This window comes from Dromaius novaehollandiae, chromosome 17 (genome assembly GCF_036370855.1).
Source record: "Dromaius novaehollandiae isolate bDroNov1 chromosome 17, bDroNov1.hap1, whole genome shotgun sequence".
Lineage (NCBI taxonomy): Eukaryota > Metazoa > Chordata > Aves > Casuariiformes > Dromaiidae > Dromaius > Dromaius novaehollandiae.
Genome location: NC_088114.1, coordinates 4,170,164 through 4,195,708, shown reverse-complemented (window position 1 = coordinate 4,195,708; position 25,545 = coordinate 4,170,164). Strand labels below are relative to the sequence as shown.

Genomic DNA, 25,545 nt, shown 5'->3' with positions numbered 1-25,545 from the left:
TGCGTGAAAGAGCAAAGACATCTTCCTAACTGAGGCCAGCACGCGTGTCTTAGCGCACGTGTGTCTGAGGGCTTGGGTGGGCTTTGCTCTGAGCTGGGGTGCTTCACTGCCCGGCGTCTCAGGCAGCTCCAAGGCGGGGTTAGTGAGGGAAGGGATTTGAGTTGTTGGGGTGTCCCTGTGCTGTGGCCCATCTGTGAGATGGGTCCGGTAGATCGCACTGAGGGTGTGTGCTCACCATTCGGAGGTGTCTGGTGCGAGGCACTGCATAGCTCTCGGCTGGATCATGGGGCAAACAGGGAAACGGGTTGTTGGAAGGAGGAGGCTGTAAGGTGGCTGTATTCCTGATTCAGCTGGGAGAGGGATAAATCCATATATTTCAAACCCTAGGATACCGATCTCCTGTCTCCTGGAATAACAGTGAACAATAGCTATTGTTCCAGCGGCTCTAATCTGGAAGGCAGCAGACACCTCAGCAGGAGCAACATTGATATTCCTCGTAGCAACGGAGAGGATCCAAAGAAGCAGCTGCCACGCAAAAGGAGTGATTCATCAACCTACGAACTGGACACAATAAAGCAGCATCAGGCCTTTCTTTCAAGGTACGATTTCAAAGGAACAGAGCCACCAATATTCTGGGGATAAGAGGGATGTGACTTTGAATCTCAGATATTACTTTGTCATCCTGTGACAGGGAAGGTGGAGTAAAGTGTTAAGTTAGATTAGAGGGGTATAGATTTCAGTGTGTGTGTGGTGTATATGCAAAAAAATTAGCAGCAACCTTCTTCAGTGGCAGTGAGAGAAACCAGCACCTGTATTGGGGCAGACAGAAATGGCCCTTCGTCCTGTTGCGTGACAGACGAAGTGCTCAGGTGGCTGCTTTTTCGCTGCACTGCTGTTGCAGGATGGAGGACACAGAGCAAATACATAAACAGTGTGGGTGAAGGCAGTGAAGCACAACTGAGGAAGGAGCCCACGAGTTGAGTATGCTTTAATTTTGGCGTAGTTCAAGTGCGAGATTGGATTGCAGTGCCCTTTGCCGTGACACACGAGTAGGTCCCTGCTGCCAGGGTAATGGAGTGCTCTGGATGAGGCATCCTCAGCCCTGCTTGGTTGATTCAGGGAGCAGCCTTCAACTGCAGATGAGGCTTGTTCCATCTGCGGTGTTTCATGTGACCCTCTGGCAAAGAAGCCCGAGTTCCCTGTATGAAGCAGGTCCGGGGATTGCGTTCTGCTCCCTCACGCCAAGATCGTGTTTCAGACTTGCTGTTCAGTATTGAAGCTCTCAATGTCACATTGCTAAGCTTCTTCAAACGCACTTTCGCAAAACGTATCTGTTAACACAGCCGATGAAATTTTCATAGCAGCCTTTCCGTTGCTGGTTGTTCAGGGATTACGTCCGTAAGCCTGGGGGCTTTTCCTGACTGCATCATTTTCCTCAGCCTGGGAGCTGGACAGTCCACATGTTTTTCTCCTTTTGGCCCAGAAGAATTGCAGCAGCATCTTACCACCTTTTCCCCCCAACTCCCAGGTGCTAGGGAGCAATGTCGCAGGCAGCAAACCCAAGGCTGTTCCTTCTGCCCTGTGCTGAGCGGAGGCCTGAGCTGCTCGCGCCTCTCCCCTGCCTCGCTGCCTGCAGTCTTTGCCGCAGCGCAGGGACTCGTGCCGTCCTCCCTTGTCAGGGCCCTTTTGTAAAAGATTCACAGGAGAGAGAGTACCAAAGTGGACGTGGCTGGTGCGCAGGGATGCTATGTTCAGCAAGACAGCTGCATTTACAAAAAACACAATAAGCTTCTTGGCTGTTTCCAGCAGGTGACTAAAACGCAGTCAGTCTCGTGTTCATCCCTTATCCAAACAGCCTCCTGCAGTACAGGAGAAAACGCTTGTCGCACGAGCGTGCTTTCTCCTCGTTCTCGAACTCGGGGGCTCAGGCTGAGCTAAGGGAGGTGGGCTGGCATCGGACTGCGGTTTTGCACGCCGTTTAGGATAAGCAATGGCCTGGCACGGCTGGGGACCTCGCAGTGCGGTCTCTTTCTTCAAAAAGAGCTTTGTCCTGGTGCCTCCTGCTCCGTGTCCAGAGGAACGTCCCTGCTCCCGACACGAAGCGCTTGCGGGGAGCCTGGCGAGGGCTGTTGATATTCAGTGCATTGATGTACTGGTTTACCTTTGCTCCTCTGGGGTTTTCCTATCTTTTTCTAAACCTACCTTTAGACCTCAGGTCAGAAATGATTCTGCCCGTTGCTCGAGAGCAAGATCCCCTCGGGGCAGGGCAGGCTTTGGGCTGCGGGAGCGCTGCTGGCCTCCGTCCCCCTCACTCCCGGTGCAGGGTCCAGCCTGTCCCCTGCGGCGAGTGAGCGGGACGTCGCGCCCGGCCCGGTCCCTGTGCCCCGTGCTCGCGGCCGTCGCTGCGAGGCTGCGCGGTCATCAGCAGAGCATCCCATCGCTCCCTCCATCACAGAGCATCTTCGTTTCCCCGTTCGGAAACCAAGCCCCGATGTGACACGGCTTCACGCGGGAGATTGGCAGAACGGAGCTGGGTTTCGCTAACGGGTGCCGCAGACTGGCAGCTTGGCATGCGGAGGCCTTTCTGTCCGTGCCGATTGCAGCTTTCGACTTGTGCCAAAGACACTCATTTTTATTCATGTATCAGACCTACCCGCTTCTCTGGGATAATGCCCAGCAAGCCAGAGCAGCATCTGGAGATTACAATCACACATTTATTTTTAAATTCCGTCCTTCTGCACAGCTACATTATTTCTGGCTGTGCTGTACTTGTATTATTGTAAATGAGTTGATTTGCTTCTGAAATCCATAAGCTCTTGTTTAATTAATGCACACAGTACATCTGCTGCTTTTTAAAGGGAGAACAGAGCCCTGTAGGTTGCTTGGAGCATGACGGATTCCGAGTTCCCCTTGGCTCTCATTTCTTTTGATTGCCGAAAAGACTATCGAGTACCCAGTAAAACGAGAGAAGCTGCCCAGACGGCTTAGCAGGAGAAGCGTTCCCGTTCTCTCCCGCTCCCCACCGAGGAATGCCATGGGACGAAGGCCGGAGTTCACAAAACCCACGCGAGCATCCTGCCATCGCCCCTCTGCTCCCAGGGTCTGTCGGTTTGTGTGCACTTGAATCGAACTGCTCTCACACCGACCGCCTTCTGCCAAGCTGAGCTCGTTCCTACGCAGCTTTGTATTCCTCGCACACAGCAAACTGAACGCGTTGCAGTCTTGACAGCTAAAACCCTTCCAGTTTCGCTGAAGGTGGCTTGTTTCCGAACGTGCTCGGGCGTCGCGCGCCTGGGCAGGGTGGTCTCGGGGAGGCTCGTTCCCGTCGCGCGGAGGGGAGCGTGCTCGTTTTAGCTGCCACTTGCTGTAACCTCCCATTCCGCGCACTTCTGACTTCGCTGTTTCGACTTGGTGATGTGTGTGTGTGGCCTAAGGAGCTTGTGACTTCTTCGTGGTGGGTAACCAGAGCGAATAACATGTGCATGTACGTGTATACGTCTCGGGAGAATATATGATAGCGCAGCGTGATGAGAAGGTTTTATTAGCATCCGTTGGGAGCGGCAGCAGCAGAGGTGCTGTCTCGGGGGTAATGCATTATTTGCCAAAACAGGAAAATTAACTCCGAGTGAAACCCATTTATCTTCTTCCCAACTGCGTGAGCATTTGCAGCCGTTCGTTTTTTGAACGGCCATCCCGGAGGCGGAGCGTGTGCAAGCACGACTGCTCCAGCACTGCTGGTGACGGGGAGCAGTGGCCCTGCATCCGTGCGGGCAGCAGTGCCGGGACATCGCGGCCCGCCCGGAAGCCGGGATGCCGCTTGCGGAGCGGCCTCGCTGAGCAAGGGCTGTTGCGTGGGGAGCGGCGGCAAGTGCTGGTGACCGCTTCGGACTTTGTCCTGGTGCCGCAGAGTTGGGGGGAGACTCTTGTTTTGGCATCATCCCTGACTCCAGGCCAGAAGAACTTTCATCCACCCAAATTGTCATGAAATCCATTTATCCCACATTTTACAGAACCCATTTGGATGCTTTTTAGAGTCCTTTAAAACACCCCATTAGTCACCACTGGTACTTTGTCCAAAACTCTCCGGCTGTAATTGTGATCGTTCACCCAGCAAGGCTGCAGCCTAAATCTGTAGGACCTGGAGAGCAAGAGATACTGCATCTCATTGCTTTTGGGTAGTAACAGAGGAATCTCGGACAACTTCTTTCTGAGTCAGGTTGCTGCAGTTACACATGGGTCACTCCCTGTCCGACCCCAGCTCCAGACCGCACAGCAGCTCCGCTTCCCGGCGGCACTGGGGGCTGCCGCCTTCCCGGCCGTCTCCTCTGGGAGCCCGTCGTTCTCCTTCCGCAGTGTCTGAGGGACATTTGACTTTAAATCTGTGTTTTAAACCTGCGTATCACCAAACCTGCGCTGCACGCAGGTTGAATCTTTCCAGGAGATTTGATACCTGAAAGGCGAGGAAAAAAGCTAGAGACATTTTGTATTATTATTATTTTTAAATTGCAGCTACCTGCATAGGCTGGGCTGGCTGGGAGGTAGTTAGAGTGGTAATAGCCTGGCACATGTGGCCTCGTGGGCAAAAGAGGTGGGAGTGTCCTGGGTGCATGATAAATTAGGACAATTTACCCCATGGTCACCGAGTTCATTACCCCAAATTCGCCTTCCTATGCCGTATACATGCGTGGAAACTGCAGTGTAAACTTGGTGCACAAGGATATTAGAAACTCTCTTGCAGATTTCAATCTTTTTCTCTTTCCTTTCCCATTTTCTTTCTTTTCTTTTCTTTTTCAATCCTGTAACACTTGTCCAACTACTTCCATGAGGAAGAAATGGGTAAGCACAGCTTTCCATAACATTTGAGAATAAGGTGATGAAAGGAACTCAAATGTTGACAACCAGAGAGCACAGCAGCGATATGTGTAATGAAATGAATCACCGCAAATCTGCTTTCTTTCCCCTGGTATTGTAGTAATTTTGGTTTGCTGGGGGGCTTTTTTTAGCTTGCAAATGGCTGTTACACTACCAGCAACCCACGTTTTGACTCCTCAAAAAACACTTGGAGGAGATAGGAGGAGTGTGTAAATGAACACACTTGGAGCTTAAATTTTTATGGTCTAAATTATGCCAGTGAAGCAGAGGGACAGTTTGCTGGCTAGCAAAACTGCAGTGCAGAGGCATGGTGGATTGATTGGCACAGTTCCTTCGCTGAAATGATAGAAATTATCCTCACTGTCAATCATTTACCCAGCCTTCGATTAAGAAGAAACATAAGGAAGTTTTGACTTTTTCCGCTTTCGTCCCAGTTTACATTCCAGCGTTCTGAGAAACGACCCGGGATCCAGGCGATCTAGCAGCTCCACGATGTTGGATGGAGGAAATATTGGAAAGTTTGAATTTGAGATCACGGACTTCTTCCTCTTCGGTTCTCCCCTGGGGCTGGTTCTTGCGCTGCGAAAAACTGTCATCCCAGCTCTTGACAGTAAGTCCTGATGCAAACCGCTGCGCTCACGGAGTGGCTGGTTTGAGCACCTCCTGCTACAAATCCAGTAATTTGATGAGACAAACTGTAACTGCAGATAAAACCAAGGATGTATATATAATAGATATTGCACCATAAGGAAGCGGAGCACTGGCTGCTCCAGCCAATGCTGATTAGACAATCTATTTGTCATTTACTTCCAAACATTAAAAATAAAGACTCAAAAAACTGCTCAGTAAATATTGCACTGATAAAATGTTTCAGTCGACTAAACTGGAATATGAGGAAGATGGTTAATCTTTAGTGCTTTTTTTTTTTAACCCTGCAGTTGTCTGTTTCACAGAAATATTTCTGCTAATCTACCACGTAACCCCGTGATACTTGAAAATGTCTAATTTTTTTCTCCCCGCCTCTTTAGTCTTTCAGCTGAGACCAGCTTGTCAGCAAGTCTATAACCTGTTCCACCCCGCAGACCCGTCCGCTTCCCGCCTCGAGCCTCTGTTGGAGAGGAAGTTCTACCTGTTGCCCCCCTTTAACATCCCCCGCTACCAGAGGTTCCCGCTGGGGGACGGCAATTCTGCTGTGCTGGGTAAGTCCCTGGCGTCCGTGTTAGCCGCCGAAAGGGTCATAGCCACCCTTTACGTGAAGCTGCCAAAGCAATTGGGACTGACAAGAAAGAGAATTGGCCCCGTGATGCTAGCTTTGGTCCTGATTTATCAGACAAGTAGTTTTCTGCCCACAAAATCGGTGCTTCGTGGCCCAGATGCCCCCTCGTTTGTCACACAAAGGCCATCAGCCGCTGAGAGTCACTGTGCAGTGACCTCTCTGCGAAGGTCCCCGTTTTACACCCCGGCCAGCGCTTGTGGTTGGGACTATTCTGTAGTAACGAAACACGATCAACGTGGCTGAGTTTTAGGAGCTTGACGTTTTGGGGGCCAGTGAAGACTGGAAGGAGCAGAGTCAACAGTGAGGTCATGAGATGATTCACTTGGTTGCACCATGTGCTTTTTGGTGGAACCAGGGAAAGGAGTGGCTGCTGCAGCTTGCTGGGCTGGTGACAGTGCCTTGCCCTTACCAGCTCGACAAGGAGATGCTCTGTTTTCCTAGGAAACGTTTCTCTGCCGTCAGTGGCCTCTTCACTTGCTCTACCCCAATTGCAGTAGTCGCAAAGTCCAAAATGGCTGTGTGCATGCCCTTTTGTCTCACTGGGTTGCATTGAAGCAATTGTGTCCTGACCATGTCCTGCCTCAGCTCCCATTACATCAATGCTCTTGCAGCTGATCTAATAAAATAAATTATATTTCCTACCATCTTCACCTCACTTCTGTGCCTGGACTCCCATGGTGTGTTGCCATTCCAGTGCAGGCTCTCACTGCAAGGAGCTTTCAGGGAAGCTCGCCACTGTGCAGAATTAAGTTAATTTTGACCTTTCTGCTTCACCTGAAGCTTTGGTACCCTGCGGGGTCAAGGCTTTGGGGCAAGAACAATTGCACCGTAATTTTTTGTGTTAGAGGTTGTCAGTCAAAGGCTAGGAGTCACTGCTGTAAAACTAAGTTTACAGCACACAAGAAATCAAGCTGGCAGACCAGAGTAGAATATCAAAGCCACCAGCTACCAAGGCTTTTTTTTCAAGGCTCTGGTAGCTTTCCACTTATTTAATATTGGAATCATGCAGGACCGAACGAAGAGGAATGTATATCTAGAGACGAATAACTCTGGTGCTGTGCATCACTTTAAAATTGCAAATGCAAAGCAGCGGCCTCCTCCTGAGGCTTTGTACCTTTAAATACTTTATTTTAATCGCTGAATCTGGAGATCTGATGTGTTAACTGGGCATGAACTAAAACCCATGTTTAATAAAGCAAATAGAATACTTTCTGCACTTTCCCCACTCACTCTTCAGATTTCACAAAGATTTTGCCACAACACTTTTTAAAAATGGATCCACCCACAGTTACATTTGTACCAAGTCCAGTTAGGCTTAGAAAAGCTCAGGGAATCTATAGCAACTTGAACAGCCGTTTGCTTCTTGGGTGTATTTTAAGTATCAGCTGCAAGTGGCTTCTTAGAAAAATCCTAAATATCTTACTTTCTTCCTCTTAAATCCATTTAAAATCCCCTGTTCCTGTTGAAGCCTGAGGGAAAAACCCCATTGACATTGAGAAACCTGCATTCTGGTTATCATTCTGTGCAACAGCAGGGGACTTATTAGTTTATTGTGCCTCCCTGGACCTTTGTTAAGTTGGCTGTGTCGAAGTTTGGAGAGACACTTGTGATATAATGGAGAGGAGTTAAACAGCAATTAACTACAAGAGGTGCAGAGTGATTCCAAAACCCTCTCCAGGTTTGTTATTAGAGGAAATGCTGCTCTGCTGTAATGAATAAAAGTGGCAAAAAAGCAGCTTTAAATTCTCTTCTTGTGTAAGACAAAGCCTCTTCATTTGCTTGGCATGAAGTAGCAGCTATTCCTTTCCATTAGAATCAAAATTTCGGTGTTGTGATTCACACGTTCCCCAGAAGGACTGTTCAGACCACGATTTGCAAATCCAGGCCTGACGCTAGTGTGCACCGTAGGGCGCTCCAGGAAAGCTAATTGCTCCCATAATTAAGGAATGGGATTTGGTGAGCACGTAAAATTCAGGTGCGCACTTGTAATTAGTGAAGTACAGAGCCTTCCTTGGCACTGCCTGTGCCACGTTCCTTCTTGCAGATAGCTTGCTTTTCAAGTCCACAGTTCAGAAGGCCTCTTAGACTTTTTTCTTTTTTTCACCCCCATTTTCCCATCTGTACTGAGTGTCGAGTCCCCGTTTCATTACAGCCAACTTGCGGAGTGAAATCAAATTCACATCGCTGCTTACTCCTGTGCTTCGCAGTGTGTAGGCTGTGAGTCTGATTCAAGTAAATCTCCCCTCAGAGTACACTTCTGTCCTCGTAGTAGAACGATTTCCCTGGATCTGCTGGGTATTTATGGAGCTGGCTCATTTGGAGAAGCCAGTTAAGAGGAGTTCCTCTTGTTTCGCTGTCGAAATGCCATCCGTGTGCTTTCCTCCGCTGCCAATTAAAATCTCCCTGGTGTGGGTCTGTTTGGAAAGTCACCCAGGTTTGTTTCTCCTCCTCTATTTGAAGGTTGTCCTTTTGTAGAAGACCCTGGTCCATAGTCAGTGCTCGGTTGTAACTGTTTGTATGTTAACACTTTGTGGCCACATGTCTGTTGTTCCTTGTCCTTCTGTTTTCTTCCCCATCTGCTTCTAGTTGAGACAATCCAGAACAATCCCATCCTGCTCATGGAAAGCAGCCCTTTGGGTGCTCTCCAGCACCAGGACAGCTTCATGGAAACCAGTATTCCCGTTCCCGTTCTGAATTGGCAAGATGTTTCCAATAAAAGCGCTGGTTTTGCTGAGTGTGTGTAATCTGCACTTGTGTATTGTCTGTGGTGTTGGGTTCTTGGGGTGCTTTTTTGGAGATGGCTCTGTTGCCTCCTGGAGCTGAAATCTTCACGCTGTGTCTCAGGCTGTGCCACGTGAAATGACTGCCCGGGTCTGGGTGACGGCCACGAAAAACAGCGAGCAGGCTGTGACCCTTCCCGGTGCTACGCCGAAGGGGAGCCCGGAGCCACGGGCTTATTTTTCCCCTTCTGGGGGGCCGCGCTGCTGGAGAGGTGCCTGTGGCCTGTGTCCAAGAGCAGTTTGCCCATGTAAACGTTTCCCGTCGGGACACTTCTTGTGGCTCTGCCGAGTACGGTGAATGAGGCTTTCAGCCCCTAAGGTGGCTTTTGAAATTAATTTCTCAATTTCTGCCTTAAAAGTGAAGCGTGATGTATTTGATTTACTTTCTTTTCCATCCTAAATGCTGCATGGCCTTATTCCGGTTGTGGCTGGTGCTACATCTGCAATTTTAATGAGACCTTTGACTTTTAGTTTTTCCTTCTCGCTGTCTTACCTGTCCGTTCTTGCCCTTTTCCAGCGTTTTGCATTGAGAGCTTGTTTCTGCTGCTTCTTAATTTTTTTAGCAAGCTGACCCTTGCTGTTTCTGAGCAGTCCAGCGTGTTACGTGGTCGTACAAAACAGCAACAGTGCTCATGACACCAGATAGTCCCTCCTTCTGTCTTTTGAAGGTGTTCGCTGATTTTTAGGTATGCTGTTGCCACCTTGCCTGTGCTATGATAGGGAAGCGGAGGGAGAGGAGCTGGCACTAGTAATTAATCACTTTGGAGGTCGCTGGTGAAATGCCATTTAGTGTCGTCTGCTGTGTCCCGCTGCCAGGACAGTGCTTTCAGAAGCTTCTCCGCTCTCTGCCCTGTGTCTCAAGAGCGCAGCGTGGCCAGGCAGCGCTGGGTTCGACTGCAGCAAGCGCTGAATCCCAGCCCAGCCGTTGCACTGGGGGAGATTTCCGCAAGGATAAAAAGTTACGGACAGCTGAAAGCTGTGTCGCTCTTGAGCTCAGGGTAGCAACTCCAGAGCGCTCGGCGCTGGCCAGGACTCCAGTGCAAGCAGGGCCTGGCCTGTGCTGAGCACCTGGCTGGCTATTTTTTTTTTTTATTTATTTTATTTTTTTATTGAGCACATATTTTTGACTGCTTTCAGGACCCCCTGCTTTGGTGCCGCAGCTCAGCCTGCAAATAGCTGGACTCTGCCATTCGGATGCCCCAAGGACTGAACTCGGTGCCAGCAGTGCGTTAGGAGGCCTTCGCTTGGTGGGAAGCAATTAGTAGGACCCCTGACAAACGAGTCCGTAAATGAGAAGGCACAGCACCAAATTGGGTGTTAACGATCCGTAGCTAGGCAAAAAAAGCGGTTTTGCTCCCTGTGCCACCTTTTCGGGCAGCGCAGTAAAACCTCAGCTCACTGCGCGCCGGGAGAAGGGGCGGTCAGGGGCTGTGCCAGCCCGGTGCCCCGCGTCCGGAGCGTCCCCGTCCCCCGTGCTGGCCTGGCGCGTCGTGCCGGCGAGGCTGGCGCTGCACGCGGGGCTGGCGCGAAGCCTGCGTTTAGGAGGAATGGCTGCGTCCGGCTTTTCCCACGAGGGAAGCGGGTCCCGGGGTGGATCCGCGAGTCGCCGCAGCTTCGCGGGTCTGGGAAGCTCGACTGCAGTGGGAGCAACGCGCGGGGGAGGCCGCCTGTCCTGCCTCCCCACCCGGCCTCTTCCCGGCCCTTATTGCCCTTAAACACTGGCCTGTTTTGAGGACAGGGGCTGCACGGGTGGGAAAGAGGGAGACGGCGGCATCTCCGGCAGCGTGGAAGCAGCGGGAGCGCTGTGTCGGCCGGCGCCCCGGCCCTGGCTCAGCAGAGCCCTGCCAGCGACGCGGACGCTGCCAGGCTGAGCAGTTCGGTAACACCGGGACGGATCAGGCGTTTTTGTGGGTGGAAATTACCCCCGTGGCGACGCTAGCTAGGAGGGTGTTCAAAGGGCTGCTGCGCTTTGTGCTTCGAACCCATCATGTGCAGGAATCCAGCGTCAGGCCTGGAGAAGGGAGACTCACTGAAAAGAAGCAAGCCCAAAACACCACTGTTTTTCCCTTTTTTTACCTCCCAGTCTCTGGGCTCTCAAGAAAGGCAGCTAAACTTGGGCAGAGCCGAGCAAAGCTGTGCTAGCAGAGCAAGGGCCGTGATCGGTGCAGGCAGCCCCATGTTCGGTCTGGCTTTCTCCCCCGTGCAGCATTGCCGTGATGCTTTTTTTTGCGTGTGATGCTGGTAACAGCCTTTTGGGCACAACGTGGGCAGGACGTGGAGCTCGTCACCAGGCCAGGCTCCTGCTTGGCCTCGGACGTGGCAGTCCCTGTAGCTCTTACACGGAGCAGCTCGTGGCCCTGTTTTCCCCGCAGAGAGCATCTTTTACCGGCACTCATCTCCACGCTTTCTGCTGCGTGCGTTCGCTTTCCCGCGCTGCAGCGTGCTCGTGTGGGCACTGCCGCTGCGAACCGAAAGATCGGAGGGAGCAAATCGGGAGCCCCAAGCTTTGCCCGTGCATGGTACTGTCCCACTCCTGTCCTTGGCAGCGCGGGAGCTTGGGATGTGCCGGAGACGTTTAGCTCGGCCTTGCAGCAGCCACAGGGAGGTAGATGCTCTTTCCGCCCGCTGCAGGGAGAAAGCTGAGGTGCAGAGCTCTCACCTGGACTTCCAGCATCTCCTGGTTTGCCAGTCCTGAACATTTCGGGTCCATTTCCCTCTAACACACGTAGAAGATCCCTGTGAGCATGCTCAGCACCAGGCTCCTTTCTTTCAGCAGCCCTTATTTTAGTTTAACGAGTGTTGGTGGTATCCATTAGCAATAAAATACAAGTTTAAATTTAGTCCCTGCCAGGCATGAAAATGTTTTCTTGATATTTTTGCATTAACGCTTTCCCCCTTGGAGATGTTGATTTAAGAAGTCTAAATGTTTCAAGAAAACATATCTCCTTTTTAGGGTTATGTTGCTCCCCTTCCCTTGGTTATTTTGTCTCAATGTGAATGTATGAAGCTGTATATATTCACATTTGTACGTATGACACATGCTTCTGCTCTCGCTGCTTGCATAAGCCTGCCTTGATTTTCGTTTGGGGCTTTGGATGTGTTCTTTGAGCTAATTCTTTTGCTTTTCTCAATCAAAGACTGCTCCTGCAGCCACACGTCTCTGCCTGCCGTGGTGTTTGCTTTCTTTTCAAAGCAGAGCTCCAATGAAATGTGTCTCATTCCAATCACTTTGGAAAGGGTTTTTGCCTCTAAAAGCCTTGTTTGCCTCCTCTTCCTCCTCTCGAGTGCATCCTGCCCAGCCTCTGTCTGTCGGTCTAATATTTTGATTTCCCTGTTTCAACTTTGTAGCAGATGTTGTTCAGTCTCATGGTGCCGTCTTCATGGAAAGCGCGTCCCTGTCCACCCCCCTGTCCGCCCCTCAGTTCAGGGGCTTCCGGCGAGCCAGTGAGATCAGCATTGCCAGCCAGGTCTCGGGAATGGCAGACAGTTACACTGCTTCCAACATAGCCAACAGTAAGTGCCTCCCCCTCCGACGCTGCCGCCCCGCTCCGAGCCGTCCCGCTCCGGGACGCATCCGCCCACGTCTCTCTGTCTGTCTGTCCGTCTGTCTGGGGTTGTGTTCTCGATGGAGAGCAAGAAGTTGGAGCTACTCCGCCTTGGCCCGGCTTTGTCCAAGCCGGTGTCGCCGCATCCTTCGGAGGGACGGATGCCTTTGGTTATCATACGGGGGCCGTCACGCTGCTGCGCGTGTCGGGCTCTGCTGGTGGTTATGGGCGTAAATGGTTCAAATATTAGGAAAAAAAACCCCAACCGGTCGCCCTGAGCACCGTTTGGCTGCTGTGCCTGGTGAGGGCTGATCCGGAGGGACCTTTGGTAGCATCTCAGGACCGGTGGCGATCTGCCCTGCTAGATGAGCGATGCAGGACGTGCTATGTGGCTTCATGCAGATCATGTCAATGTGATGCACGAAAAGCGGGGGTGAGTAAGCCCTGCCGCGATGCCGAAAGGGAAAACGGAGCTTTGGGTTATTCTGTTAGAAATTCAGCCTTTCTGTAGCCCGCAGAGCGGCTCGGAGAGCCGGCCGAGTTGTGACCTCTGCCAGAGCTGAGCGACGAGTCAGAGGGATCGCGTTTTCCGTGGAGACCCGTGTGACCTCCCCAGCTAATGCGGTGGGGAATGAGGGCTGTCGTTAGCGGCTCCTGGGAGACGAGGCGTTGGCTTTGCGCTGGCTTTGCCCCGCGGGGAGCTGCCGAGCGCGGCCGGCCGGGAAGGGGCTCTGCGCCACCCTCACCTCCCTCGCGCGCGGCCATCTCGGCTGTTTCGCCCCTTTCCCCGCTCCCTCGGCCTGCTTTGCCTCCGTTTGGTGCGACTTGCTCACGGCAAGTTGAAGCCCGTTTCCCGCGTGGGAGGAGGAGATGGGCCCTCGGTGGCAGCCGCGGTTGCTCCCAGCGGAGCTGCCCAGCTCTCCGAGGCCCGTTCGGGCGCGGGACGGGGCCGCGGGACGCGTCTGCGGGCGAGGGCGGTCTGTGCCCTCGGCCTGACTCCTTCCTCCCAGCCGCGAGGGCGGTCGTGGCCCTTCCTTCGCGTCCCGAGTGCTGCCCCGTTCCCCCGAGCCCAGCTCTGTCTCTGCAACTCTCGGGCTCGGCTTTGTTCAGGCGGCATTGGAAAGCCTCGGAGCTGAGGGCTGGATGCGGCCGGCGTTGATCCCATCGGAAGAGCGGGAGGAAGCCCAGAAGGGCGCCGTGGAGTAGCGCTTCCCTCCTAGAAGCTCTCCCAAACGCACATCCTTCTTGCGACTGTGACTTTCCGGAGGATGAGACTGATGCTGCCTTCAGCGCACGTGTGCCCTAATAACGTGTGATTTCTGCTTTGTTTTCTGTATTTTATTTTTATTTTTAGAAACCAAATACCACCTTAATCATTGCAGAGGGTTTAGCCTTCTGGCCCAACTTGCCCTCCCTCACAAATCCCCCACCCAGACCTCGTCCAAGAGACGTAGGCAGCGTAAGCGTGAAATCCCTCCGAGTCGCTTAGGAAGGAAGCTCGCAGGGCCGTCGAGGCAGGATCCGGGCCGCGCTCTTCGGATACCCGACCTGGACGTCAAGAAAGGTATTCTGGAGGGAGGCGCTCCGCTCCGGCCGCCTCCCGCCTCCGATAGGCACCAGACTTCACAACCGATCCGCGCGCTTGCTCCTGTCACTGAGGCACCTGCCGTTTCCGATTGCACTTTCTTAACAAGCATTTCTGCCACTTTGCTCCAAAGATCAGCCTTAGCACTGCTAACAGCGCGCAGGAGCAGGATTTCTTCCAGGCGGGCGCAGCGTGTCTGCCACCACCGCTCTCATCCTGTCCTTTGAGCATGGAAGAGTAAATCCTGGCCGCTTCGCTCGGGAAGAGCCCAAGCCGGGACTTGCATGGGAAATGAAAGGCTGGGACGCGACCAGGAGCTGGCGGTTCGGACCGCAGGGGTCGGGAACGGCTGCGAGGAGGGGTCTGAGCGCTCCGGAAAAGCCGTGCCACTGCAGCAGCACCCTCCTCCGCTGCCCAAGCCCCGTTGGGAGCGCGGGAGCCGCTGGGACGCGGGAGCCGGTGCCTCGGTGCGGCCGGGGGAACCGAGCCGTGCCTCTCCGCACGTGGCTGCGGTCGTGCCAGGGGGAGTTTGTGCAGGTGTCTGGCAGGAGCAGCTGGGTCTGTGTCTTCAGCACATCGTCTGTGCGCGGTGCCAGCCAGATTTCCCCTCGCAAGAGGGTTTTGTTGGACTGTGCCTTGCACCCGGCAGCTCTCCTGGCAGCCCGTGAAAAGGGAAAATGGTCAGAGAGTGCCAAGCTCGGGAAAGGCCTTGTCAAACCCCGGCTTGCCACGTGCATGCGCCCGCAGCTCCTCCTCCTCCTGCTCTCTTGACTTGGCTGGTCTCCTCTTTCCGTGGCTGCTTCTCCGGCTGGAGCGTGCGGGAGTCGAGGGCTCCTCGATGCCGGGAATGCGGTGTCAGGCTCGGAGGCCGTGGGCTGCGGCGCGGCCCAGAGAGCACGGGCACGTCGGCAGGTTTTGGGGTGTCCCGCACGGGATCGTGTCGTCCGTGAGAGCTGCTGCCTGGGGGAGAAACTTCTCCAGGGGGTTTAACTTTGCCCCCCCGAATCCCAGGCTCTGTTCCAGTCCCCGGTGCAGAGTGATGGAGCCCCGGACGCTTTTCTCGCTGGCGGCTCCCGGGGCCGAGCCGGTGTCTCAGGATGGCCAGGAGCGCCGGCGCCGGCAATGCGCCCCGGAGCCCCTGGCCTGGTGGCTCAGGTGCCTCTGAACATCACTCGTGGGCTCCCAGGGTTCAGATCCTGCATAGCGCAGCCAATACCTGGATGCCAAAGAGTTTTTATTCCTCGATGAAGGTCAAAGGAGGCCGACGTGGGGCTGGCGGCGGTCTGGGCGTGCGCTGCCTTCCTCCCGCAGCTCCAGGGAGAGACATCTCCGTCCCATTTGGCACCTGGATGCCCAGGGTCGCCGCGGACCCCTTCCCTGGGGTCCGGGTTAACGGCCAGTTAATACTTGCCCCTAGTGCCTTCCTGTCTGCTTAAATAAAGGTGCTGGTGCTGCTGCATGAGCCTCGCCGGGTCCTGTCTTACCTCGGCTCTGTCCTGTCTCACCAGTAAGAGCAGCCGGGGAGCAGCTTCCCGGCGCGCCTGGAGCGAGGAGCCGCTGCCCTGAAATGCCGTTCGTGGCCGAGGCCGCGCGTGCAGGCGAGCCCTCTTGGACACGTCTTTCTCTTCCAGTTGCTGCCAGGTGGTGGGGAACCAAAAGGATCGACTACGCGCTTTACTGTCCCGACGCTCTGACGGCTTTTCCCACCGTCGCCCTGCCGCACCTCTTCCACGCGAGCTACTGGGAATCCACGGACGTCGTCTCCTTCCTGCTGAGACAGGTACAGCCGTCCCCTCCCACCCCCGAGATCCCCTGGGCCGTGTTTCTGCTGAAAATTATTATGGGCTCTTTGCTTTTCCTCTCTACTGCAACTTCCATAATTCTTTTTGATGCTTAGAGATGGAAAAATCCCCTTCGCTGCAGCAGATCCATTTTCTTTCCTTTCTTTTCCCTTCTCACCTGTGTTTTTAAGAGTTGTGCCCATGCAATATTCACCGGCGTGCGTGTCGCATCCAGTTAGCTCAGCTCTGGGTTTTGCCACCAGAACAGGCTCGAGATGGTCTCAGCAAGGAGCCCAACGCAAACCCAGGGCCGATTCCTGTCGGCGAAACCCGGCGGCCCTGGGTTCGTGCAAGCGAGCTGTTCCCTGCGCGTGCATTTGGATCTCAAGCCTGAAACTCGAAGAAAACTTCCGCACCAAATACAATAAAACCGAAGGAGAAGCTCTGTAGGAATTAGACGTGAGCTGATAGCGTTTGCTGCGTCTTGGCCTTCCGCGTGCTGCTTGGGAAAGCCGTGGTCTCCTCGAGGAGCTCGGGCTGTGTCGAGCTTTGGCACGTCGCTCCCCTGGGGCTCGGCCAGCGTGCATTGCCGGTGCCTAGCACTTCAGGCTCCATCAACCCAAACGTGGCCTGAGATTTAAATTTGCTGTTTAAAACCTCTTTTTCCTAAACAAATACCTTTTTTTTCCTCAGTTCCTTGGGGACGAGGGGGTGTCGTTTGCCTTACGGAGTGTGCAGCCCCCAAGGAACAGTGCTTAGAGCATGGCAGAGGGAGAGCAAGACCCAACGCAGCTCTCCCGGGGGCTGGCGTCACCCACCTGGGCTGAACGACAGCGGGCGAAGCCGAAGCCCGAGCAGTGCTCAGCGCTGCAGCACGGCGCTGGCTTTGCCTCGCGTTAGCTCGGCTGCTGAGCCGTCGCCGCTCCCTCCCAGCCCGCTCGACCGCAGCCCTCAATTATTTATGACCCTGTTGGCAAACCTTCGCTCAGCGCTGCCTTCCAAATTGTTTGGGAACCATAAACAACGGGGATGTCAGCGCTGGTGGCAGCAGAGCCGTGGCGATAATCCGGCGTGACTCTAGAAATAGCACAACCGGTTATTCGGGGTTCGGCACGGACCCGGCTGCGTGGCGCTTGCGGCTCGAGGTGCTCCCGGGCCGTTTGCGGCTGCCGGCAGCCGCCTCTGCAGCGTGGCGGCCCCCCTCGCCCGGTGCATCTCTCTCCTCCGCTCTGCCTCGAGACCGTGATTTTTCTCATTCCTTTCCTTTTGCTGCCCTTCCAGAGCATCGTGCCACTTCTTCCCCTAATAAGGACTCGCTTCGAACCTCCTTTCGAAAGCCATCTCTGGACAAAAGCGTAGCAGAAAGCCATCGAATAGTTTTAGCCTCCAAAGAGCAAATCTTGTTAAAGCAAGCCTAAATAGGCCTCAAAGTAGATTCCCAAGTGAAATCATTTTCAGTAAAACTCGCTCTTTTGTTGCCCTTGGGTTTCCCCGAAATCCCTCCCAGCCGGCCTGGCTCAGCTCGCGTCGGGTCGGGTCAGGTCGGGTCAGCAGGACTGCCGCGGACCGCACAGAATATACTCAAGTGCTTGTAAAATAGCCCACATTTAAGAGCCCCCTTAACTTTTTGAGGGGCTGGGGCAGCAGGGGCAGGAGGAGGGGTCCCACGCCCGTCACGGACATGACAAGGGTCTGTCGTCCCGCAGGTGATGAGGCACGAGAACAGCAGCGTCCTGGAGCTGGACGGGAAGGAGGTGTCCGTCTTCACCCCCTCCAAGCCCCGGGAGAAGTGGCTCCGCAAGAGGACGCACGTGAAGCTGCGGGTGAGGGTGCTCGGGGGCCGCCTCCGCCGCGGGAGCGTGGGCTGTCGGGTTCGGGCCGCGGGAGGGACAGCGGCACGAGGCAGCGGGACAGTCGTGTCATGCGGCTGGTGTATATTAGTGCTTATATCCCACTCGTATAACTGTGAGGCACCTGAAGCTCCCAGGAAGCGTCTCTGATTCCCGAAAAGGGCAATTCTGTGCTAGAGCTAAGGCAATGTCAGCAGATTTCTGCTGGTGGCTGTTTGTGTTGCCTCCTAAATCCAAAGCCTGTGTCAGTGATGCTCTCAGAATTACTCACACCAGCTGCTGTTTAAATCAGCTTTTTGGGTGTGTATGGTCAGATCCCCCGTTTCTGTGGGGCACAGGTGCTCACCGCTGGTACAGGTCAAAACTTCTTTCTTTTCCAAAGCTGTGTGACCGCGGGTGACGCGGAGGGAGGGAATGGCCCAGAGGACCCCGCACTCCAGTTTGTCCAGTTGCGTCTGGCGTTGCGCTGTGAGGCTCTCCATCGCTGTGGACTCGTGGGATTGACTCATTTGTTCTTGCCTTTTTTTTTTTTCTTCTGTCTTTGACTTGTGCAGAACGTCACAGCCAACCACAGGATAAACGACACCATCGCTAACGAAGACGGGCCCCAGACCTTAACTGGAAGGTTTATGTACGGTCCACTGGATATGGTCACGCTCACGGGGGAAAAGGTACTGTGTCTGCGCTGGGGGATATGTGCCACGTGGGGAAAACAGTCCTGGGGGACAGGGACAGTGCTAGGTGATGCTGCCGTGGTGCCTGCCTGGCTCCGGCACCCTTGCGTCCTGGCCAGGCTGCCCTGCCCACGTGCGGGTGGTGCCTCCTCCCAGGACCAGCTGTGATCAGGAGGGTTTTCAGAGCTGAGGCCAGGTTTCATCCCAGCAGCGGGATGTTGGGGCGCTTCTCGGCTTAGATCTGCAAAGAGCAGGGGCAGTAGGAACGAGCCCTGCTGCTGGCAAAGGGACTTTGGTGGAAGATCCCAGCACTTGGCCTGTTCTAGTCTGCCGTGTCACCTTGGGTGCTGTTGTGGACTGAGCCTCGCTGTCTTCCCAGGTGGACATTCACATCATGACCCAGCCGCCATCCGGAGAGTGGGTTTACTTTGACACCGAGATCAGCAACAGCAGCGGCAGGATTTCTTACGTCATCCCTGAGAGCAGGCGCTTGGGCATTGGCGTGTACCCCGTCAAGATGGTGGTCAGGTGAGGAGGCTTGCGTGGCGGGTCTGCCGGAAGACACGAACTGCTCGAAACGGGCCGCGGGACTGCATGATACAAAACCACGCAGCTGTTGCCAGTGAAGGAAAGAGGCATTTGATTGGGAAAGTGACTGCAGAATATGGTCCCTCCTTATGTGGGAGCTCAGACCCTCGGGTGCATTCAGAGTCTGATTTGCCAGCAACGGGACAAAGCCATATTTACTCTACAGCCCTAAGAGGAGAAGCTGCGTTTGACTCTGACTCCTGCCTCCCCAGCAGCGTGGTAATTGATTTCCCACGGCAGGGCAGGCCTTCTGCACCCCAGACGTATGGCCTTGCTGTCATCTGCAAAACTGCACAACTAGGCATATTTTAAAGACCATAAACTTGTCCTTGAGGGACAGAACTTTCTTCTCTTGGTAATTCACAGCCCCGGGCTCCAGCTCAGCTCCGATTGCTGGCATTCAGCTCTGGAAGGGGGAAGAGAGGAGCGTCTTTGCAGTGGCAAACCTAGCAATGTCTTCCTGAGGGTATTTTTTTGAATCACTGAAATGCGCTGAAGCCAGGGCTCCAGAGCACTATTCCCAGACCCACTTTAACTCCCACGCGTTTCTGCAGCGCCCATCACTGCTGTAGCTGAGGGTGGTGTAACCAGTAGAGGCTTGAGGCCAGATTTGGGGTCCTACGCTGGGCTTGCAATACCTTCCAGCAGAGCCTCCGTGTCTTGAAGCCTTTAAATACCCGTGTCCCTTTCAGGGGTGACCACACGTACGCAGACAGCTACATCACGGTCCTGCCGAAGGGGACGGAGTTCGTGGTGTTCAGCATCGACGGCTCCTTTGCAGCCAGCGTGTCCATCATGGGCAGCGACCCCAAAGTCCGCGCCGGAGCAGTCGACGTTGTAAGGTCAGGGGCTGGGGCGGCTGGCGTGTTTTGACCCCGGTGTTGCTGTCGGTCTGTAATCCAGGAGGTGGTGGCTTTTCTTTTAGGCACTGGCAAGACCTCGGCTACCTCATAATCTACGTCACGGGCCGCCCCGACATGCAGAAGCAGCGGGTGGTCGCGTGGTTAGCACAGCACAACTTTCCCCACGGGATCGTCTCGTTCTGCGACGGGCTCGTGCACGACCCGCTGCGGCACAAGGCCAACTTCCTGAAATCCCTCATCACGGACGTAAGCCCGGCTCTGCTGAAATACGGTCGTAGCGCGGGTTCGGGTTGCTGCTCGTCTGATTGCCCCTGTCAGCACCGCTCTCTTGGCAGCGACGCGACCCGCAGTGGAAGATTAATCTCTGCTCATTTTATTTTCATCCTTTTATCGCTCTGTAGAAGTGTCTACGCTCTTAAATTGTGTCATCTCCGCTCTGCGCTGTCCCATTTCATCACTGGTCCTTCCAGTACCAAACGCCTAATGACAGGGAGGGAGCAGCACCTCTGCTCCCCGCGCAGGCACTTTTTAACGCCTGCTTGGTGGATCTGGGGCTGCCGGGATGTCACCAGCAGGTCCGAGGTGCCGGGGGGGGGGCACGGGGCTGTCGAGGGGAGCGGCCTCGCAGCACCCAGCCTTGATGGGCGGCTCCACGGAGCACCTTCCCAAGCCTTCAGCCCCAGGGAGGCCTTATTTTATCCGGAGCTTTTCTGAGGCCCTGGGCTGAGCGACGTTAAGACCTCCCCAGGGTTGATCTTTTACCTTTCTGGCTAGTGAAATCGCTGCCAGCGTCCGGAGCGCTGCGTCCTGCCTCCAGCAGCGGGGAAGCCCCTCGCCAACGCTCCTGGACTCCATCGTTTTGGCGAATCCCCGAAGGCTGTGCGTTTCGCTGCCCGTCCCTTCTCCCTCCGCCCCGCAGAGTTAGACAGCGGTATCGCATGCCGCAGCACGGCTGGGAAGGGGAGCGCTCCATGCTAGTGCCTGCGGCACGGGGGCTGCGAAATGCTCCTCTCCCCCGGGGACGAGGAGGCGGTGGGGTATGTGCCCCCCCGTGCCCCCCCGGCCGCCCGGGAAGGCCTGTGCTCGGCGAGCGGAGAGCTGCGTTTGCACTGCTGGTGCTTGTCTGGTTCTGCCCTGTAAACATCGCCGGCTCTGTTAATTAGTGCTTTGCTCAGCGGTGCGTTTTCCAGCTGGGAACTTACATAAGTTATTGACCTGAGATTCCCGCAAAGGCTGTAATAAAAAGACAGGGAAAGAAAACAAAAGCCCTGCCTGCTGAGCAGCGTGAAGCACCCGTGTGTCCTGACCGCACGTTGCCTTCTCTCCCCCCAGCTCCACATGAAGATCCACGCGGCGTACGGCTCGACTAAGGACATCTCCGTGTACAGCTCCATCAGCCTCCCGCCCACGCACATCTACATCGTTGGCCGACCCACCAAGAAGCTGCAGAGCCAGTGTCAGGTAGGAGCCGGCTTGTCCGAGCCCCCCTGCGCGGTCAGAGAAGCCCAGGGCCCCCCGTGGGAGGGCAGCGGGAGTTTGTCCTAGCCGCTTGGGAACTGGTGGCCAACCTGGTGTTTGCAAAGAGGACGGGGACTGTCCCACGTAGCAGGATCCACCGCGCTGGGCAGAGCAGCTCCGTGGCTGGCACGTCACCGCGTCCAAGCCGAAGCGTTGGGCTGCCCATCAGGGAAGCGCGTGCGGTGCCTCTGACGCCGGCCCTCGCCCCGCTGTCTTGCAGTTCATCACGGAGGGGTACGCGGCCCACCTGGCGCAGCTGGAGTACAACCACCGCTCGCGCCCCGCCAAGAACACCACGCGCATGGCGCTGCGGAAAGGCAGCTTCGGGCTGCCCGGCCAGGCCGAGTTCCTGCGCAAGAGGAATCACCTGCTGCGGACCATCTCCTCGCAGCCGCCGGGCGCCGGCCACCGCCCCGAGCGCACCCAGAGCCAGTCCGACAGCGACAGGGAGAGGGACAGGGAGCGCAGCCAAAGAAGCATGAGCATCGCCACGGGGTGCTGGGGCCGGAGCGCGGCGTCCCGGCTGGAGTCCGGCCTCTTGGGGCAGAAATAGCCAGGCCGGAGCCAGCGACTGTCGGCTGTAGCAACCGGAGGAGAAAACAAAAGAGGGACGAGGCCGGCGTTACGGGCTGGAAGGGTAAATATGGTGCTACTCTAATAACATCGTGGTATTGCAGGAGATGGGATGTCTCCGACGCGCGACGTGCAGGCCTTGCAGCGGGAGCGGCGGGCGCGGGCAGCAGGAGCCCGAGGAACAGCGGGGAACTGGGGGGGAAAGTCTCCAGGTCAAGATCGCGCGCTCTCCTGCCTCCTTCTCTTATCCAGGTTTAGTGACTGTAAATACGTGCCTCCTCGCCTTGTTAGCCATCGCTCCGACACGCGTGACCGAGTGCCGTCCTCAGAGCCGCGGGAACAGGGGCTGAGGCTGGGGAACTTGTTCTTGGTGGTCCCGGGAGTCAGACCGAGGGGCTCTGCCGGGCCGGCGCGGGGGCTTGGGGTTCGATACGCGCGCGGTTTCCCGACACGGGCAGCCCCAGGCGAGGGGTGTGTCGCGAGCTGTGCCAGGCAGAGCAACCACGAGCTTTACCTGTTCAGAGAGCTTCAAGTTCAGCCACTTTCTCGAGGAGTACGTGCAGCGGCAAAGCATAACGGTATGTCGATGCTGTTGGTAGGGCAGAACATCAGCAGATTCACGCCCAAGAAAGTGGGGTCGTTATTGTTATTACTGTTATTTTTTTAAAGAGACATTTTAGGAGCCGATGGAATTGCATTGACCTATGAAAAGAAGGATACAAGCTATTTTGTTTGAGCTGTAACAAACCTCAGACATGTAATTTACTGTCTGTTGAAGTCTCCAAATATTATTGCTATATATTATTTCCAGAAGTAACCACCATGTATTTGCGAGCGGCTGAAGGCACTCAGCAGCCAGATTGCATTACAGTTCTCATCCAGATGCAGGGTCTGACTCTCTCAACACCCACCTCGGAAACGTTTTCTTCTTCCCAGGTTATCTCCAAGTTCAGTAGCAGCTTTCATGGGAATTAGACTCGCTTCTTTTACCTGTAGTAGTTACTGAACTGTAAAACCTCATTGTTTTTTGCACTGATAATTTTTAGAATGGAAACCTGTTACCATCTCATGTAGCTACACCTAACCGTTTGTAGTGCATGACAAAGAAATATTGCTAAGCCAGGGTGTGTATGTGTATATACACACACATATATATGTAGTATATATATACACATATATATATATAAAAACATTTTCTGTGCAGAAGTTTTTGCAGCAGTAAGGAGGCTGTAAGGAAGTGTGCCAGCAAAGCCGGGCAAGCTTAAGAAAAGGCCATATCTCAATTTTCCCGGTGCGTTTGCAGCGGCTGTGCCCGAGCTGGCGGTCGGCGTGCAGGGCGAGGCGCTCGCTGCTTTCCAGCACCCCCTGGTGACACCGGCGCCTCTCCGGTGTCCAGTGCGGCAGCGGGAGCGCGTCCCCGCCGGAGCCGGGGCTCGCCGGAGCGGCGAGGGGCCCGCTGCCACCCCGCACGCCCCCCGGGCCATGGGGACGTCCACCTTGGCGGTCCCGTTTGCAGGCTCCCATCAGCCTCTTCCCGTGATTTTATAGTCCTACCGAGCTCCCTGACTTAGTGCTTTCCTCCACCACGGTATCCTGTCTTTATATCACTTTCTACTTACGAGGATCTTATTTATAACAAAGATTTTTTAGACTGGCTGCTTCGTTTTATTAACCGTTTCGCTATGAAGCGCAGGACGGCCGCACTGAGACACGCAGCACTGTGAACGCCGCTCCGCTGGCCGCCTCCGCGCCGCAGCGGCAGGTCCAAACTCACCCGACACCGCGGACGGGTCTCGCGTGTCCCCGGCACGAGCGGACGCGGACCGTGCGCCGAGCTGCCGGCAGCGTCCCCGCCAGCGGGCCTTGGGGCCCGGCCGCCCGCACAGTGCGTCTCCCGGGTCCAGCAGCCCGACTGCAAAACGCGTAGCCACTGCTCTTTGATACCTGTCCAACTACAGAATGTACCTGAGGATTTTCGTTACCGAAAACCGACTTCCCTTTCTGCCAGCTCAGCTTAGCTCTCCTTGAATGTACAGCCAGAGCCTTCTGGGTTCGAAACCCCTGTGATTTGTCCCAGCTTTCTGCTAGTCGAACGCTGTATCGAGCAGTTGCCATCCGAGTAGGAAGCCAAGCCACAGTCCATCCCGTGAAGTCACCAAACCACGTCACTAAGTAATGTCTGCAAATTTGGATATGGCCTTTGCAAAATTCAACTTTCCTCTGAAAGGAGAGTCCACAGCCAAGGCGTGATCTGTACAGTTCCCAGTGCTGATGAGATGGATGTTCACATTTTCTTATGTGTAGATAGTGTAAAACAGAGGCGAATGTAAATGTTCAACATAAAAAGTGGATATATAAAATTGAAAGTTATTTATTTATGTAGAGGAAAAAAAATGTCTGGAGGGACTGGAACCTTCAGGGTTTATTAATATTTAAAAATGTAGCTTTTTTTGTTTCAGGCATTATGTACAAAGCAATTATTTTATGGACCAAGTTTAATGTAACTGTCAATGAATGCAGAAGTGCAATATTACTCTCACCTCTCCATCACTCCATGTTTCAGCAGATACTGACCAGTCAGGCTGACAATCATAGCCCCCTCGTCTCCATCCTCTGTTGAGCTCCTTGAAGCTTCCCCAGGTCCCTTCTTTACCCCTGTCTATAGCCATTGTACGAATCCAACACGGAGACGCAATTGTAGAGCAGGACCTTTATTGCTGCAATAATACCAGATGACGTGGGTGTAGTCACCAGGAAAAATGCCCGTGAGTTTTCTCCACCTATTTGGTCCATCACAGTCTCCATCGGTCTACCTTCAGCCACCCCATCTGGCGCTCATCTGTCTGAAGCAAAGATCAACGTACTACTCACTCAAAGAACAATAGCAATAGTTTAACTCTTTGTGTTTATAACCTGTTTGTTCCGACGTGTTTGGGAGAGCAATGCATGTGAACCGATGCCTTTCCAAGCGTGCGCAAGAGGAGTCGTTCGGATGCAGTGAGGGCAAGATGAATGTACACTCCATCCTCGCTAAAGGGGCACTGTCAGGTTAAAGACCTAATTTATCTTTGTTACAAATAACTTGTTTGCTTTGAACTGAAAGACTATTAAAAGTTTCTTGTACTGCTCCCTGTGGCTGTTGTCTGGGTGGCCCACAGGGCGACTGCGGGGTCGGCACAGCCCGCAGCCCTCCTTGCGCGTGAGGCCGCTACCGCACGCACTGCACCGCCCGGGCTCCCTCGGGCTTTCTGGATTTGGTTTTCTTTCCCCAATTGTTTCCATGGGAATCAAGCTCTTCTGTGAAGCTCAGATTTTTCTTTTTTTAATATAAAAAGCTGCTTTTTGTGTTGCAGTATTGGGCCAGACTTCTTACCTGACGCTGTCCCTTTAAAGCCTTTTCCAAAAGAAAACCAGAAAAGACCCTGTGCATTCACGTCCCGTTGTTTTCCTGGTTTTGCTCGCTCGCTCAGTCAGATGAGGCAAAATTCAAATACCAAAAACGTTTACAGTGTCCGAGGCGCGAGCCGAGAGCGGCCGGAGGGCAGCGACCGCCCTGCCGCTGGGCCGGCGGCCGCCCCGCTTGCTGCAGCGGCCCCTTCTTCAGGTAGCGCCGCCGGTTGCTGCAGCTCCTCGTAGTGCT

The 25,545-nt window shown here is 54.5% G+C and overlaps 1 protein-coding gene across 7 annotated transcripts in view; it reads left to right on the top strand.

Annotated features, from left to right (window-relative positions):
* PITPNM2 (phosphatidylinositol transfer protein membrane associated 2) overlaps positions 1 to 25,033 on the top strand; it is a 125,952-nt gene extending 100,919 nt beyond the window's left edge. For 3 of the 7 annotated variants that reach the window (XM_064522000.1, XM_064521999.1, XM_064522001.1), the window contains 14 exons: positions 388 to 599; positions 5,307 to 5,482; positions 5,901 to 6,071; positions 8,735 to 8,884; positions 12,277 to 12,441; positions 13,828 to 14,037; positions 15,690 to 15,838; positions 17,546 to 17,662; positions 18,244 to 18,360; positions 18,743 to 18,891; positions 19,644 to 19,793; positions 19,877 to 20,060; positions 21,147 to 21,275; positions 21,553 to 25,033. In XM_064522000.1, the coding sequence (XP_064378070.1) occupies positions 388 to 599; positions 5,307 to 5,482; positions 5,901 to 6,071; positions 8,735 to 8,884; positions 12,277 to 12,441; positions 13,828 to 14,037; positions 15,690 to 15,838; positions 17,546 to 17,662; positions 18,244 to 18,360; positions 18,743 to 18,891; positions 19,644 to 19,793; positions 19,877 to 20,060; positions 21,147 to 21,275; positions 21,553 to 21,885 (2,412 nt within the window). In that variant the 3' untranslated portion in view covers positions 21,886 to 25,033. The remainder of the gene's footprint in view (positions 1 to 387; positions 600 to 5,306; positions 5,483 to 5,900; positions 6,072 to 8,734; positions 8,885 to 12,276; positions 12,442 to 13,827; positions 14,038 to 15,689; positions 15,839 to 17,545; positions 17,663 to 18,243; positions 18,361 to 18,742; positions 18,892 to 19,643; positions 19,794 to 19,876; positions 20,061 to 21,146; positions 21,276 to 21,552) is intronic. The other 4 variants (XM_064522002.1, XM_064522003.1, XM_064522004.1 and 1 more) reach the window with 4 other exon arrangements.
* The last annotated feature ends 512 nt before the right edge of the window (positions 25,034 to 25,545 follow it).